Source organism: Mercenaria mercenaria, chromosome 15 (genome assembly GCF_021730395.1).
Source record: "Mercenaria mercenaria strain notata chromosome 15, MADL_Memer_1, whole genome shotgun sequence".
NCBI classification, from domain to species: Eukaryota; Metazoa; Mollusca; class Bivalvia; order Venerida; family Veneridae; genus Mercenaria; species Mercenaria mercenaria.
The window spans coordinates 23,236,872-23,252,607 of record NC_069375.1 but is presented as its reverse complement, the minus strand read 5'-3'; the positions used below and the strand labels follow the sequence as shown (position 1 = coordinate 23,252,607).

The 15,736-nt window shown below is 34.0% G+C and overlaps 1 protein-coding gene across 1 annotated transcript in view; it reads right to left on the bottom strand.

The window, feature by feature from the left end:
- The window catches only part of LOC123548415 (coiled-coil domain-containing protein 180-like), a 70,809-nt gene that overhangs the window by 12,254 nt on the left and 42,819 nt on the right, over positions 1 to 15,736 (bottom strand). The window contains exons 17-29 of the mRNA XM_053524129.1: positions 14,629 to 14,885; positions 14,190 to 14,271; positions 13,140 to 13,233; positions 12,251 to 12,431; positions 11,710 to 11,856; positions 11,318 to 11,494; positions 10,853 to 11,036; positions 10,145 to 10,283; positions 9,662 to 9,767; positions 9,006 to 9,067; positions 7,254 to 7,392; positions 3,628 to 3,654; positions 586 to 739 (exon numbers count right to left, since the gene is read on the bottom strand). Coding sequence (XP_053380104.1) covers positions 586 to 739; positions 3,628 to 3,654; positions 7,254 to 7,392; positions 9,006 to 9,067; positions 9,662 to 9,767; positions 10,145 to 10,283; positions 10,853 to 11,036; positions 11,318 to 11,494; positions 11,710 to 11,856; positions 12,251 to 12,431; positions 13,140 to 13,233; positions 14,190 to 14,271; positions 14,629 to 14,885 — 1,749 coding nt within the window. The remainder of the gene's footprint in view (positions 1 to 585; positions 740 to 3,627; positions 3,655 to 7,253; positions 7,393 to 9,005; positions 9,068 to 9,661; positions 9,768 to 10,144; positions 10,284 to 10,852; positions 11,037 to 11,317; positions 11,495 to 11,709; positions 11,857 to 12,250; positions 12,432 to 13,139; positions 13,234 to 14,189; positions 14,272 to 14,628; positions 14,886 to 15,736) is intronic.

The following is a 15,736-nucleotide window of genomic DNA, read 5'->3' as shown; positions in this document are numbered from 1 at the left end:
TAACCTTTACCCTGCTAAATTACTAAAATGGACAGTTCCATCATTAAATTTTGGCAGTACCAGTTTTTATTTGAAGGGGTGTTCACTGAAAATTTACTGACTGAATAGCAAACAGTGCAGACCATGATCAGCCTGCATAAATGTGCAGGATGATCTTGGTCTGCAATGATCGCAAAGGCACCAGGCTAAAGGTTAAGAGGTTCCATGATCAAGCAGTTAAGACCTCTCACTTCCTCCTAATCTGGTTTGTTCCCAATGGGCTAAGTTTCTTCAGTGGCAAAACCAGATGGCCATGGTTCTACCATGATGTATACCTGTGCCTGAAACAGTGCCACTAAGGTAAATGTCCTCCTATATTAAACATATTAAACTTATTTATCAAGTATAGGACAAAACCCTGCTAAAATTAAAAAAAAACCTGTTTGATAGCCTCAAAAAAAAGAATGTTAAATTTAAATATTTACAAGCAATGTGACTAAATGATCTGCAATAAAATTCTCTTGATAAAAATCACCTTCAGCTATCATGTTTTATCAGTTTCAAACAAAAAGTCTTAATCAAACTTTGTACGTATTGTTCACAAACCTCAGCTGCTGCAAGCAGTCCCTCCAAAGCTTCTTTCAGACTTTTCCGGATGATGCCGAGGAAGTGTGAAGTGTTGTCCTCTTCCTCTGTACTGTCACCAAATATTACTGTCTTCTTCTCATACTTGCTTGGCTTACTACTTGACCTCCGCGTCCTGTCAACAAGGATCAGTACAGTAAATTACATCATTTGTTACCATTAATATATTTCTAGTTACCTGTGTCATAATGTATGTCTATGCTGAATAGGATACCATCTTGTAGAACCTGTACTGACAGATAAATGACAGTCATTTTCGCTCTGCATAGTTACTCCCCTTTTTGCCTCTTCAGTTTGTAATATATAGCAAAAACTGTGACAATACATATTTCACCTGTTTACTTGTAATAATTACTGAAACTGTATTCATCTGTTATTCTGAATAAGATAGTAAGTTATATGATAACTTGAAAAGAAGAAACGTCTGATATTTCATTGATAATACTAAGATTTAAAATATGTTACTAATTGAAAGTAATTACACATGTATATACAACTTAAACAGGTCCTAGATCTTCTTACACCTACAAAAGAATAAAGCAGACATAGAAGCCCAACACGGTAAAGCGGGACAGCCTCCTTAAACAGTAAAATAATGTGCTTCATTTGACTGTCATTCTATGTTAAGGTAGTGGGCCTGTAATGATGATCAACAATTTCATGTCAATTACCTATACTCTGTACATGATTTTAGCATTTTCTGGCTAGTATGGATGCCAAGTGCTCGCACAAGCTGCAATAACTGCTTAAAAATGCTAAAATAGTGTATGAGAATACAAAATCACACAGAAATTGTTGATTGTCAATAGGGGTCTGCCACCTTAATAGATCAAGTGCTGCGAAATTCAAAATTCTTCAAAAAAAACTTTTATCACTTTTCCCTCAAAAGTTTGCTTAATTTTTCAAAACTTCAATCACAAATAACAAATAATACTTAACCAGACAGCCTCCTTTGTCACTTTAAACATTCAGTGTTTTACTGCATTTCCAGTTTTATAATCAGTCACTGTCATTTCTTGACTGACTGTGAAAATGATTCAGTGCATTTGTGTGTTATTTGTTGTTAGTAGGTTAAACATTTTTCACGTCAGTAAACTTTGAACAAATAAACACATACCTGGTGTGTCCCCTATCTCTCCATTCATAAAAGAAATGCTCCAATAATTGAAGCAAAGGCAATGCATGTAGCAATATCAAACAAAGCAGGCCAGAACAAACGGATCAATTTGAATTCCATACAACACACTATCTCCTTAATCAAAAGTTAGACCCACATTATATCTCATTCCAACAGACATTCTCTGTTTATTAAAAGTGTGTCTCTCACATGACCTCTTTCACCATAAGCATGTCCCTCACATAATCTTTTTCACCATGTGTCCCACACATGACTGTTTTCAACATAAGCATGAATCTCACACAATCTCTTTAACCACAAGTGTTTCCCTTACATGATCTCTTTCATAATATGTGCGTCCACCACATAATCTCTTACACAGAACCATTTCTCTTTCATAATCTCTTTCACATGTGTGTACCTCACACAATCTCTCTCATTGTGTTTACCTCACATGATCTTTTTAACATATATGTGCCCCTTACACAATCTCCTACACAATGTGATTGCCTCTAAAATGACCTCTTTCAAATAAGTGTCCCTCACACAATCTCTCTTGTTATCTTTCCTGCATATGATCTCTTTCACATATGTGTGCTCCTTACACAAACTCATAAACAATGAGAGTTTCTCTCTCATGATCTTTTTCACCACAACTATGTGTTCCCAAAAAATCTATTTCGCCACAAGTGTTTCTCTCACAAAATTGCTCTCACTAAATGTCCCTCACACAATTTCATACACCATACTTGTATCATAGAATGCCATTCTTTTGTTCAGGAGTTGAAATAATTGTTGTACAATTTGATTTTTAATGTCTAATTCTACAACATGATTTTGTTTCTGAACAAAGAATTAAGAAAGATGAATCAAAAGCAGTGATTCTTTGTACGACAGCTGGCTGATCTGCAAAGCATTAGTTTTGTAGCATTTGAATTTCAGTATTAAATCTAAGCACAACTATGTATTTAGACATTCAACTCCACAATCCAGAAAAAAAATCATATGTATACTGCATGTCTGACTTGATATCAGATATGTAATTATCAGCTCCAAGCATAAATGATTTCACATTATATAAGCTGTAACTATGATCTCTGATTGGGGATAATAGGGGTCATTTACTGACCATAAATAATCATACTACGTAATATGACAGTCCTAGTCAAGAGCATTCTCATCAATTTTCTGTCTCTAGGGCTCTGTGACCTTGACCTTTGATCAGATGACCCTCAAAACAATAGGGGACATCTATTTATAGACAATAATACTATTAAGTTTAATGGTTAAAGTGTTCTTAAGCATCAAAACCATTTTTAGTGCTTGACCTCTGGTGAACTGATCCACAGACATTCATCCGATGAAGTTTAACAGTCCTGAGTCAAAGCATTCTCCAGTCATTGATCAGAAACCATTTTCAGTCTCCAGTTGTGACCTTGCCCTCTGACTACATGACCTTCAAAATAATAGAGGTCATCTAGTGCCAATGGCAATCATCCTATGAAATCTGAATATTACAGACATGAGCATTTACTTGTTACCGATCAGAAATCAGTTTCAGTCTCAAGGTCACTATGATCATGACCTATGACCTACTGACCCCTTAAGCAAACTAGTTTATCTACTATAGACCAAAGGGTCTGCTAACTGACTGGAAACCAAAGAATCAACCAACAGACAATCATGAGCAAAACAAAATACCCCCTCTTCTTTGAAAGGGGGGCATAATAAAAAAATTATCTTGAGTGTTAAGACAGGGTTAAGGAAACACAAACTTGTTAACATATCAAACTTCAGGCAAGGAACATTAGCATTCAGTAATCAAACATGAAACTTCCCAAAACAAGGCACAGGCAAAACATTTCAGCATTCATGTGTGAACTTACCAATCATTTCTGGAAGAACTTGAGGCACTAAAAGTTCAAAGCAGGTTGTTGTAAAGCAATATTCAAATATTTCAACCAAATGTGTGTTTCTTTTAACTATATACACATATTAATAGGACATGAGAACTAAAACAAACTGTATAATTTTGATAAGCTTAAACAAAGCTTTGATCACTTCTTTAAGTGTAAAAAGCAATGCAACTTTCATCTGATATCTGGCTCTTTTTATAAATTTTAACCATGAAAACTTTAATACACTTTTATAAAATTTAGACTAACATTAACGTAACAAAGTAGAGCACAGAATTATTCTAGACTATATTTCATGGTCAGTTTATAGAACTTCATCATAACATTAGAGAAAAAATAATGTGTAAGCAGCGCCATAGCTCAGACAGTTGCTATAGCATCAATATTTCAGGTTCCAGTCCCAGTCTTTCACTGTTTGATATATGTACTGGTATTTGCCAACGGACATTCTATAGTGTACCTGCTAGCTGCTATATCATATATCTTAAATAATTTTCTATATCTTTTTATGTACTCATCAAAATACATCTCTTGATAAAAGGCACACAACAGCAGCCTATCTATGACTTTTTTAAAGAAAGAAATGCATGAAATGAACTCTGTGAGGGTAATTTTACACTGTACTGGTACAATAAAAACCTTTTTTTTGTGAAACAGAAGTGCAAACATTTCAGTTCTATATGTAAATTTGCCATAGCAAAAAAAACCTGAAAATATGTAGTATAATTTCACATATTTTTTGACAAAACCCGTATTTCACATTGAATTTCTTTCTTGTAATTTTTAATTTCTCTGTGGCACATGGACATGCAGAGTACAACATAATGTCTTATTCAGTGAAAATTTTTACAATGCAGTCATCATGTACTTGTGAAATATTTACATCCAACAACAACTAGTAAATTACTCATCATCATCTTCATCCCCATTTCCATCATCAACATCGTCATTTGCCACAGCAACAGATTTTACAAGTGACTTGGATGTGCTGCGTTTTTTTATTGATGTTTTATTAGATGAAGGAGGTTTAGATGAAGAAGGTTTGGACGAAGGAGGTTCAGGTGTCTTGGTTGTCTCTTCTTCCTCCTGGCTATCATTACTATAATTGCATATTTCCATTTCATAAATTGACTGGGACTATTTTAACAAAGATTAATTGTTTGCAACTACTGTAAAATCATTTAATTTCGTGGGCATGCAATTTCGTGGTTTTGGTCAAAACGACTATTTTGTGGGGACATGAATTCGTGGATTTCAACTTTTGAACATAAAATGAATGGAAATTTATTTTTTCGTTGGCATTAAATTTCGTGAATTCACTAAACCACGAAATCCACGAAAATTAGTCCCCCATGAATATTAATGATTTCACAGTATTAAAAACATAAATATTCAAGCAATTAAATTAAAGCTATCTAATTAATGGTAACTGAGACAGCCTTATATACCACTTAGCTCAAAATAGATTGTAGTGGTCCAGTCTCTCTATGAAATTTTCATGTATGAAAAAGTTTCTAACTGTTGCATCATACCAGTCCTATGGTAACCGTTTAAAATTTACATAAGTATGGCTATTTTGGTATATCCGAGTAGCCATGTGACAGAATATTTACTTGGTTATAAGTTCTATTACAATGACTTTCTCACAAGGAGATGCTCTGTGAACATATGTTTAAAATTTCATTTAACTTTCGAAGTCAGAAATTTAAACTTAGACTGTTGCAAGTTGCTAATTTTGCTACATTTTTTCTTATAATGCATCAATAAATCTGTAACTTTGCATGTCTATTAACAACTGATGAATATATAGTTATATATATTGTTTCATTAAAATCTATACAAGCTTAAACACAAATACAGCACAAAAAGATAATGTAAATTATTTTGAATAAAATAATTTTATTTATTTTCGAGAATTCACGTTATTGGTTGCTAAGCAAAATAATATCGATGAATAACTGGTTCCGTAGCTCTTCTTTATCTTCTGGGAACAGGCGTACTTTAAACCGGTCTCAAGCTAATACGCATGAACAGGTAGTTTACTATAAATAGTAATAGCATGAACAGGTAGTATTTATGCTTACAGGCAACTTCTCAGAGTAGTTGACAAAAGGCCTTATAGAAGAATGCACAGTCATATACACAGGAACATTATGCCAGGAACTATCGCTGTGAGAAGGGATATCCGGCGATTCCAGAACATTCATATGAAGAAAATGTGTGGTAACCAATGAACTCTTTTGAGATCATTTTAAGCATGTGAATTACTGTTCCTGGATATTCTTGTTATAGTTACATGTAATTGTGCGTTCATTTGAAATGTGATAAGTACTATTAAAGGTGAAATAGACAATCACTGAACTGTTCCTGGAAGTTCTTGTTTAAATTACATGTGATTTGTGCATTCATTTAAAATGTGATAAGTACGGTTAAATGTGACATAGACAATCACTGAACTTTTGAGAAAATAGATCAATGTGACTGTAAATATTCTCACCGAGAAATATTTGAAGGCCATTTATGTAGTCATATTTGCGAACAATATTCTTTTCTTTGTATTTTATAATTAACGTCGCTCTATTTTCATATAGGAAAATTCTATAAACCGGAAGGTGATCAGGAGTGTCTGCTTACATTAGTTTACAATAAACTGATAAGTATAATTTGGAAATAAATATTGTTTCATAAAAATACATCTATTGTCTGGCGAGAACTTACAAAGCACTGTATTTTCGGCGTGTGTTACTCTTATGTGGTTACTCTTATGTTGTTATGTGGCTAGGGTTGAATAGGTTTTGCCCATAGTACCTGGCGAAATCTAGTTTTGTATTGCGTATTGCTTTGTACTGCGTATTGCTTTGTATTGCGTTAGCAACCCTCTAGCATGCAACTTACTGCTTTCCTTCACGCAGTGGTTTTGGTATGTGTTGACCCGTCATTCCCGGATACCTGGTCGTGTCTGGTAACTATCATACCGTTACTACTGGCACCAAGTTGCCGTGAATTGCCACATTATGTTTAAGTTAGTCAGTATTGCTACCTCGTTATGTCCAACAGTGCAGAGTTACGTTATGTTGAAATTAGCCGGTGTTGCTACCACGTTATGAGAGTGTAAATTATGTGACAGTGCAGAGTTTCATTGTAATAGTTTGCAAATTTTAGCAAGATGCGCCTGGTCTCCTTCCGGTTACTTTATTCACATACTTGGCGAGATACCTTGTCAAGTACATCTTTGTTTTTGAGCGGCCAATAACTACCCAACCTTGTATTCATTTAGTAAATATTTTATTTGTTTGATTTGTAACATATTGAAATATTAACATTACAATATAAAAACCTATCGTGTAGTAATTAAAAGGTACAAAGCATGGTTTAGTTGTAATCTTTTCGAGTATTAAAATAATTAAACATATCACAGTAAGTATAAACATATATTAATTTCTGACTTCAAATGTTGTCCTGATGTCTACACTACTGTCCAACATTATCCAAGTATCAGATTGTGATGAGATTTGTTTAACTTAAGCCACAGACTGAGATTTGTAGTTAGTCCAAGTTAGTAACTACAGTACTAAAGTCAGAACAGTTTAACTTACGCTGCTGACTGGGCCTTCCTGGCATTACCCTCTACCCCAGAAGCTGGAGACTGACCGTGCCGACTCTGTACCAACTTTCCACGGTCAGATGATGTGTTGGTTGACATTGACGACTTCATCTTTTCCCTCGTCTCATTTGCTGTAAATGTTTGTAAAATGTTACAGGGCACTGTTAATTAAACAAAGAGTCTAGCATCTCTGAACAATTAAGAATTTGCTAAGAACAGTGAAAAAAGTGGAACAAACAATTGACACAAGATGACATTTTGACTCTAACGAGTCTTCTTCATGGTTAAGGATTTGAGTATACAGAACTTCTGATACAGGGATTTATTTCTACTGAATAAGATGTTAAAATATATAAATAGTGAAAAGTCTTAGCATTCAGATGGTATGTATTTCTGAAAGTCTGGAACTTCAAACTGCATTTGCTAAAACAAAACATCCGGAATGGCAAACATTTTATTATGCAATCATGTCATGTACTTCACATGAAATCACAAATATTGTGAAAGCTTTTGTTTTGACATGTGTAATGCAACAGCCATCAGTTACCACAGCTAGTACAGATTTGTTCTCAGCTAAATTCCTACTACCATAGATGTACTGTCTGCTGTTAAATTAATGGGAAGAAAGAGTAGGTTTAAGAGTGGGGTTGGGATGTCAGACCTGCCATCTCTTAAATAGTGACCATGTCCTCTACATTCTGTCCTTACTGATCTGACTGGGTGGGCATAAAATAAAGATATATTAGGGGCGTTCCATGACAAAACCTGTATTAGTGACAAAAAATCAAAATTGAGATAATACAATATTCATGAAGAACATTCTTTAACCTTTCAAATCTGAAAATTTGAAGTAATTATCTTCACTTTTACAAGAGTTACAATGATTTTAAGTAAGTCACCAAAGGCATTTTGAGATGTGACGTTAAGAACGTCATGAAAGCAATATGACGTCGCCGTGCATGCCATGTATTTTTCAAGTCATATATACAACAAATTTTGTGTATCACTTACTAAACATCATACTTTTGAATATTTAGGAACAGTTTAAAATGATTTTACTGAAACATAGCTAAACTGTATATTTTTGTTTTCATCACGGTCCTTTTATCTACACACCTCTATATTTTCATGATGCACATGTGCTTTGGAATTTCTGTTGCCATAACAACACAAGTAACATTTATTTGTAAAATATGGTAGAATTTGAATTGCCAGAGATAATAATATATTTGTTTCATGTTTCTGTCTGAACATAAGAAAAATGATAATTTTCCAAAATTTTAAACTACTTATTATGCAATAATAATATCATGTCACTAATGCAGGTTTTCTCATGGAACTGCCCATTTATTTAATTTGTCAGAGCAAACAGATAAGGGTAACCGTTATGGATCTGAAAGCAAACACAGTACAGTCAAACCTAACTATAATGACCACCACTGACACAGCCGGAATACAGCAGTCTTAATTAACAGGTTGAAAGACAGTAATAATGTTTAAGTGGGAAACGAAACGTATGGTCTTTAGAGACAACTGGTCTCTGTTCAAAAGTGTTCTTAAGTAAGATTTGACTGTTGTGATCTGTTGCATGAAATCTTTGGATTTTAAAGGATGGCTGCCCCAGGGTTCAAAGTGACAATAACAAAAGTCAGCCAGGTTTCTGTTAAGAGAAGTTAAGGTATGTTAGAACAACATATAATGTGAGTAGAGCTAAGCAATGTAGGTAGGTGAGTACAACACTAACATTGAGTATAGTCACCATCTAATTCAGCATCCAGTCCAAATCTTAACTTGCTCTTGTTCAATCTGAAAAAAAGGAGGTCAAATATTGCAGCAAGTATTTAGCAATAAGGTTAAGACAGTTGGAAATTCAAATATCCATTAAAAAGTTTTGTGTATACACTTACTGAATGGGTTTCTGGCCAATAGTCAAAACTGTCCATGGTAAGAATAGCCGAGGACGAACAGTTTTGGCTACTGACCAGTAACCCATTCAATAAGTGTGTTATTACATGAAATCAGTCATAAATTTTAAAAGATTGTTTACTTAAATTTTGACTTCAGTATAGTAAAAATGTGTTGAATATAGACCAGTTATAATGCAGGGAACTATGGACCATCAAATTCATGTAAGGAGGCATGTAATAGAACAGTTTATTTTACATCACTATGAAGCTAGTAGTCAAGTCAGCTGAAAATAGAAGAGGTCAAATAAAAAGTGCTATTGAGTATTAACTCCTTATTTCTTCAAGAAGGACTATCCACCAGTGAAATATGGACTGTATATTAAGTTTATTTATTATAAGACAAATGAAATATTACAAACAAGTATGTTTACATCCTATTCAAACAAATATTTTCTGTCTATCTCTGCTCCCTCTACAAAGTAAAATTTCTTACTTCATGATTCCCTTGATGACCCCTACCGAAGGGTCTTCTGATGGCTGTTTCCCTGCTTTACTGATAGGCGTTGGTCCCACATCCTGAACAAAATTAACTCTAGCACCTGTCATAAAATAGTGCAAGAAACAAATGTAAAAGCTAGAATTCTAACTTTCTGGAATAACACCAACATATTAACATCTTTCTTCCCACATCTTTGACACAAATCAGAATATGAAGAAATATGCTAAAGCATACCATTTAATAAAAGTAATTTAGCTGAACATTAATTTTTTGTTTTAGATTAATTCTACATGATACATGATTAATTACTGATTCTAATATGATCCTTTTGTGATATTTAAGCATAGCCATTTTGAGTGAATTTGTTAGAAACAGGGTGGATTTATTCTGGTTCCAGAAATTTTCACCATTTACATTTCAAGACTGTTAACCAATTTTCCGCAAAAAAAAAATTCTGACATTCCAGTTTTCACTTACCTACAGCTGGTGCCCCTTGCATGGTTCCTGACGGGGGTCTCATTGAAGGATCTTTTAGGCAGTTCAGATATTCACTTCTAGACTGGAAAGCTTCGAAAATACCTTTCAAGCTGTCATTTAACTGTTCAGCAGTGATTTGCTGAAAAGAACAAGATTATCAATTCAGTCAATATAAAATATGTTTTACTGTGCTTCGTGCAACAGAGTAGGTCATATTGCTGTATCTGAGTCTATATTTTTCACATGTATTACTTTGTATTCATCTGGTTATGGCAACTTCTACTTTTTTACTATAACAGAGCACATCTGCTTAGCTCAATAGGGAGAGCTCAGATCTACGGATTGCGGGGTCGTGATATAACTTGTCTTTGGAACAAATGACATTGAGAACAATTACTTTCAGGTTAAAATTTTAACAAACTCCTATCTGATATTCAGTAGAGTAGTAACCATTTTAGAAGCATTTCTGACAAAATGTGAAAATCTCATATTAAATACAGATCAATAAAAAGGCTAGTACTCATAAAAACTCAAATAAATCTTATTTCTCATCTCTTTTCTTCATCAAAGCCACTTGCTACTTTTTTAAAAGGCATTGGTCAGAATGTGTATAAAAACATTCAAGCAAGATTCCACTTAAAAAGTGCAAAACAAATATTCAAAATCACACAGACCTATTCAAAACTAACATTAACATGATTGTTATACCTCTTTATCTAGATTAGGTTTTTCACAGGCATCAATCCTGCGCTCTATGTCACTGAGATGCTGTGCAAGCTTCTGAGCCTGACTGTTGCTATTGGCAACCTCAGCTTTAATCTTCACCTGGGTGTTTGTCAACCATCGTGCTATCTTCTCCATGAAGATCAAGTCAAACATGTGACTCTTAAATCTAGAAGTACACATATTCACATTAGCCTTTGCGGGTAACATGGATCTAAATAGATATGTCTGATACGAAACTCTCTCAGTATTTTTTTTACAGAAGTCAATATTCTTACTACTGAGCAGAGAAAAGGGAAATCATAAGATTATTATCATACTAAAGTAAGAAAACAACTTGGATTTATTAAATGGGAAGACATTGGAAAGAACTGTCTATCCAATGAGTATTTTGTACCAAGCTTTAAGAATTCCGAAAACATTTGATGTAACTCCTACATGAGCACATACCTGTCTTCAAACTCCATGGCAACTTTGGTAGCTTGTTCAAGTCTCTTGGATTCCATATCTTCTAGATCAGACATTACAGCACCCTCTGACTTGTCAATATTACCCGCCATTTTATCAAGCCTTTTACGATACTCGCCTATCTCCTCAGGACAAAAGTTACCTCCATCACTGAAGACTCTGCAAAATGGTTTGACATAGAAATCTAAATACTAGTATTATTCCAAACCCCTACAATGAAAATATTTTAGCCACAAAAATTTTGAGAAAAATCAAACTGAATTAAAACTATAAAAGTACCAGTCAGACTGATTCTTGAACTTGGACCGGCACAACATTTATCGACAATATGTCTGTTATAAAACTTCATTTTATTTTTTCTACCCGAAACTTACTTGAAGGATTTAATAAATCTAGCATTAGATTCCCTCAGCATCTGCAGGGTCTCATCTAGATGTTGCCTGAACTGTCGTAGAGAGGCCCTGATCACAGACATAAACTTGTCTAGCTCCACATTTAACTGATTCTTCAAACTATACAACCTGTAATGTATACGTACAAACAAATCTAACATGATCTATTATACAAATGCAGCAACAGAAAGTTGAAGAGGAAGATTTAAGTATAAATTTTCAAAACAAGAATGATACTGGGAATCACCTTCATTCAAAATTACATGGACTTTGTACTTCAGATCTGTGTATAATTTTTCTCTCAAACCTCTAAGCATTATACACTAAAGTGTAAAATGAAAGCTGTAATTTATCAAGCAAATATTGTAGAACTGTCTGGAAACAAGTAAACATGTAACTTATGTCAGAATCTTAAATAAATCTAAAATTTATGACGCAAACAGACCAACTGCATTCAGATTATATGCATTCATCTATCCATTTATCTAAACTAAACAGTAAATTAACTTTTAAAAATACATACTTTGAAGCTTTTGTAGCATTTATGAAGACCACTTCTAGGGCCTCTATGTCCTGTCTAAATTTGGCAGCGAGATCATTGTGCTCGTTAGTCATGTTGGTGAACCTGTTTCGGACCTCTGTCAGGGCCTGCTGTATCCCCTTACAGTGCCGAGTAACCCTCTCCGAGTGCATCACCAGCTCAGCTGTATACAAAATTTATATGTAACTTTTACATGCAAACTAAGCAAACCTTTATCGGTACTTTTATAGGTAGTAAGAAAAAGTTTTGGAGGAGCATCTACATATATTCACATGCATAGCTCCCTGTAGGCACTGCTGGCTGGGCCATGACCGAACATTATTGAAACATCAATAAATATCATTGCATCACATGTCCAGATGGGCACAGAGCTTGCTATATTTATAATATCAGTCCAAATGAATGCCAAATGAATGAAAACACAACATCTGCAAACTGACAACATATGAGCCGCGCCATGAGAAAACCAACACAGTGGCTTTGCGACCAGCATGGATCCTGACCAGCCTGCGCATCCGCACAGTCTGGTCAGGATCCATGCTGTTCGCTTTCAATGCCTATAGCAATCAGAGAAACTGTTAGCGAACAGCATGGATCCTGCGCTGGTCTGGATCCATGCTGGTCGCAAAGCCACTATGTTGGTTTTCTCATGGCGCGGCTCATATGAATACATTATATTTTAGGGTGATTCTTTGTAACATCAATAATCAACTGTTTTCAATCTATTTATCGTTTCACATTTTTACATATGAAGTAAGTGCTGGCATGTTTAATTCATCATGTTAGCCGCTGAGTAATTCTGAAATGAATCAAAGTACAAAAACTGATGTGTGTATAGCAAATATTTGCAATAAATAGTCTTATACATTACCTGCTCTAACATTGTGTACATCATATTCTGCTCTACGAGCTCGAGGTTTATGTAGATGTAACCTCAGGTCAAGCTCACTGTTCAGCTCCTCACACTGTGTAATGAGAACAGGTTCACATTAGTTATAATGTTAGAAAAATAACAAAATGAATAAATTCATATTTGACTGTACTTTTTCTTTGTAACAACCTCACATCAATACAATTAAATATACAACAAAATGGAACCTAACTGAAGCCCTTTTCTGTTGCTGCAGAATCAGCTAGTGCTTAAACATAATAATCAGCAAAATTTTGATCTGAATATCTGTGGGAAATATGCAGTATTTGAGAGTAGAAGCATAGCATACACAGCTGTTAAAAGAATACACAAAAAAGTCACATGTACAAGTAAAATGGCCAACAATATGTAGACACAGTGGTATGTGAAGGCTTGGATATTAAATCATATAAATGTGTCTTTGTTTCTTAAAGAGAATAAAATGGGTACATATTATTAATAAACTGAGAAAAAATTACAGAACACTGTAAACTTGTTGAGGATTCAATCAGCTAGTATTCTAAATGATATTTTACCTACTGTTATATGAGCAAGAAAACAATAAGACCTACCGAGCAAAAAAGTTTTCATTTCAGTTTTAGTTCCATTTTGTTATTTGCTGTAGTACATCCTACTTTTTTGTCGGGGGGGGGGAGGTGGGGGGGGGGGTTGTTTCTTTTCAGTTTAAGTGTATGTGGAATGGATTATCCCTAATGTCATTTATCTTTGATAAAACCATATTACAGATCCAAAAATCTGTGCTTTCCATTTTTTCATTGTAGCTTATTTAAACTTTCTGATTTGTGACTGCAACTTTAACCTAAGGATGGAATTGGATACATAACTTTTTCTTTGAATTTTTGCACAAACAAATCATCATCATCAGTTAAATTTGTTTGGCCTTAATCAAACACAATATTATTATAATGTCCATCATTTCCATATATTCAGACACTTGAGAAACATATAAAGACCTGGCAAAGAAAAACTGTATAAAAACCATCTAGTTACCTTGGCAACAACAACACTACTAGCTCTTTCAGAAGCTTGCTCTGTCCAGTCCTCTAGATGATTCAGGAAATTCATACGAATGCTGAAACACAATAAAGCAACAAAATAACAGGTATTCTGTATATATATTACATATGTAACAGTAAAATTTGAGAATATTTTGTATCAAATGAATTACTAATTTACTACACTGCAGCATCATTCATATCACAAGACAAAACTTGAATACTGAAAGATTATATATATAAGACTTAAAGTTCTGCACACTTTTTTTTTCACCTTTACTCTTTCAGTGACTTGTACATTATTATGCAAAAAAATATATTAAATATATCAAAATAGTAAAACTATACATAATATCAATGAAAAAGCATTAACAGAATGTACTTATTGCGCAAGCCTTTCTTCAATGGCATATATGATTATTGAATACACTCACATTTTCTTGATATCAATTAGAACAGAGTCTGGAACATCAATATTTCTAATATAGTCTGGTTTCCGGTCTTGCTCTGTGGAAACATTGGACACCTCTGTCATGAATGCACTGGTTCCCGATTCATCTTCTTTCTTTGTATCTGTAGCCGTTTGTTTCTCTGGAGGGATACCATGTTCCCCGGCAACAGTCAGCACATAGAATGTGTTCCCTTTGTTGGTCTGTAGCACCTCGCTGATAGCTGATGGCAAATCTGTTGCCTGAAATATACAAAATGATCGCAATGTCTAAACAACTCTAAATAATGTTTCTAGTGGATACAGGTGCTGCCTTTAAAGGTGCAAAATAAAGACAAATGAATAGACATAAATCTTAAAAAAAGACTACACATTTTGTAATACATGTATAGTACTAAACATTATGATAGCCATGCAATATTTCCTTGAAATCAACACAAGAACAGAGAAACAAATGATTGTTTCTGTATTTTCTTAGACTGACATGGGGGGTCATTTTGTCCTACTTTCATGTTTATCGTTTTTCCGTAATCAGTCGGAAATTCTTCAGGATCACGTGATTTTAAAATTGTTTCAAACGAATATCCGTTTAAAGACGCGCGACAAAATAATTGTATTTCCATGATGGTAATTATACACAACTTGCACGAAAAATAAGAAATGTACAAAATTTATGTTTAAAATTGAAAGTGACATATATTAGGCCAAGACAATGTGTTTAATGTCTAAAATCTTATTAAATTAATGTAGCCATATATACATAAATCAGTGTATTTAGGTAAATTTCAATCACATTTTGTTTCGGCAGTGTAAGACAGTTATTCATTTATATTCTTAAAACTATACTGAAAAGAGATTAACTGAAAAAGTTTGCAGACGAAGTTGTAAAAACACTTTTATTCGGGAAGGGCCTGAATTGTCCTGCCGCAAACTTGTAGTATAGCTGTTTATTACCTGTATTATAAGAATGTTTTTCATGAAGGTTTTGTGAGTTACAGAATTGTTGAATTCCATGTGCTAAGTTTGTAAAAATCACGTTATCGTTTGGGCATATAATATATTTTGCATCTATTTATAAATTATAGCCTCGTTTC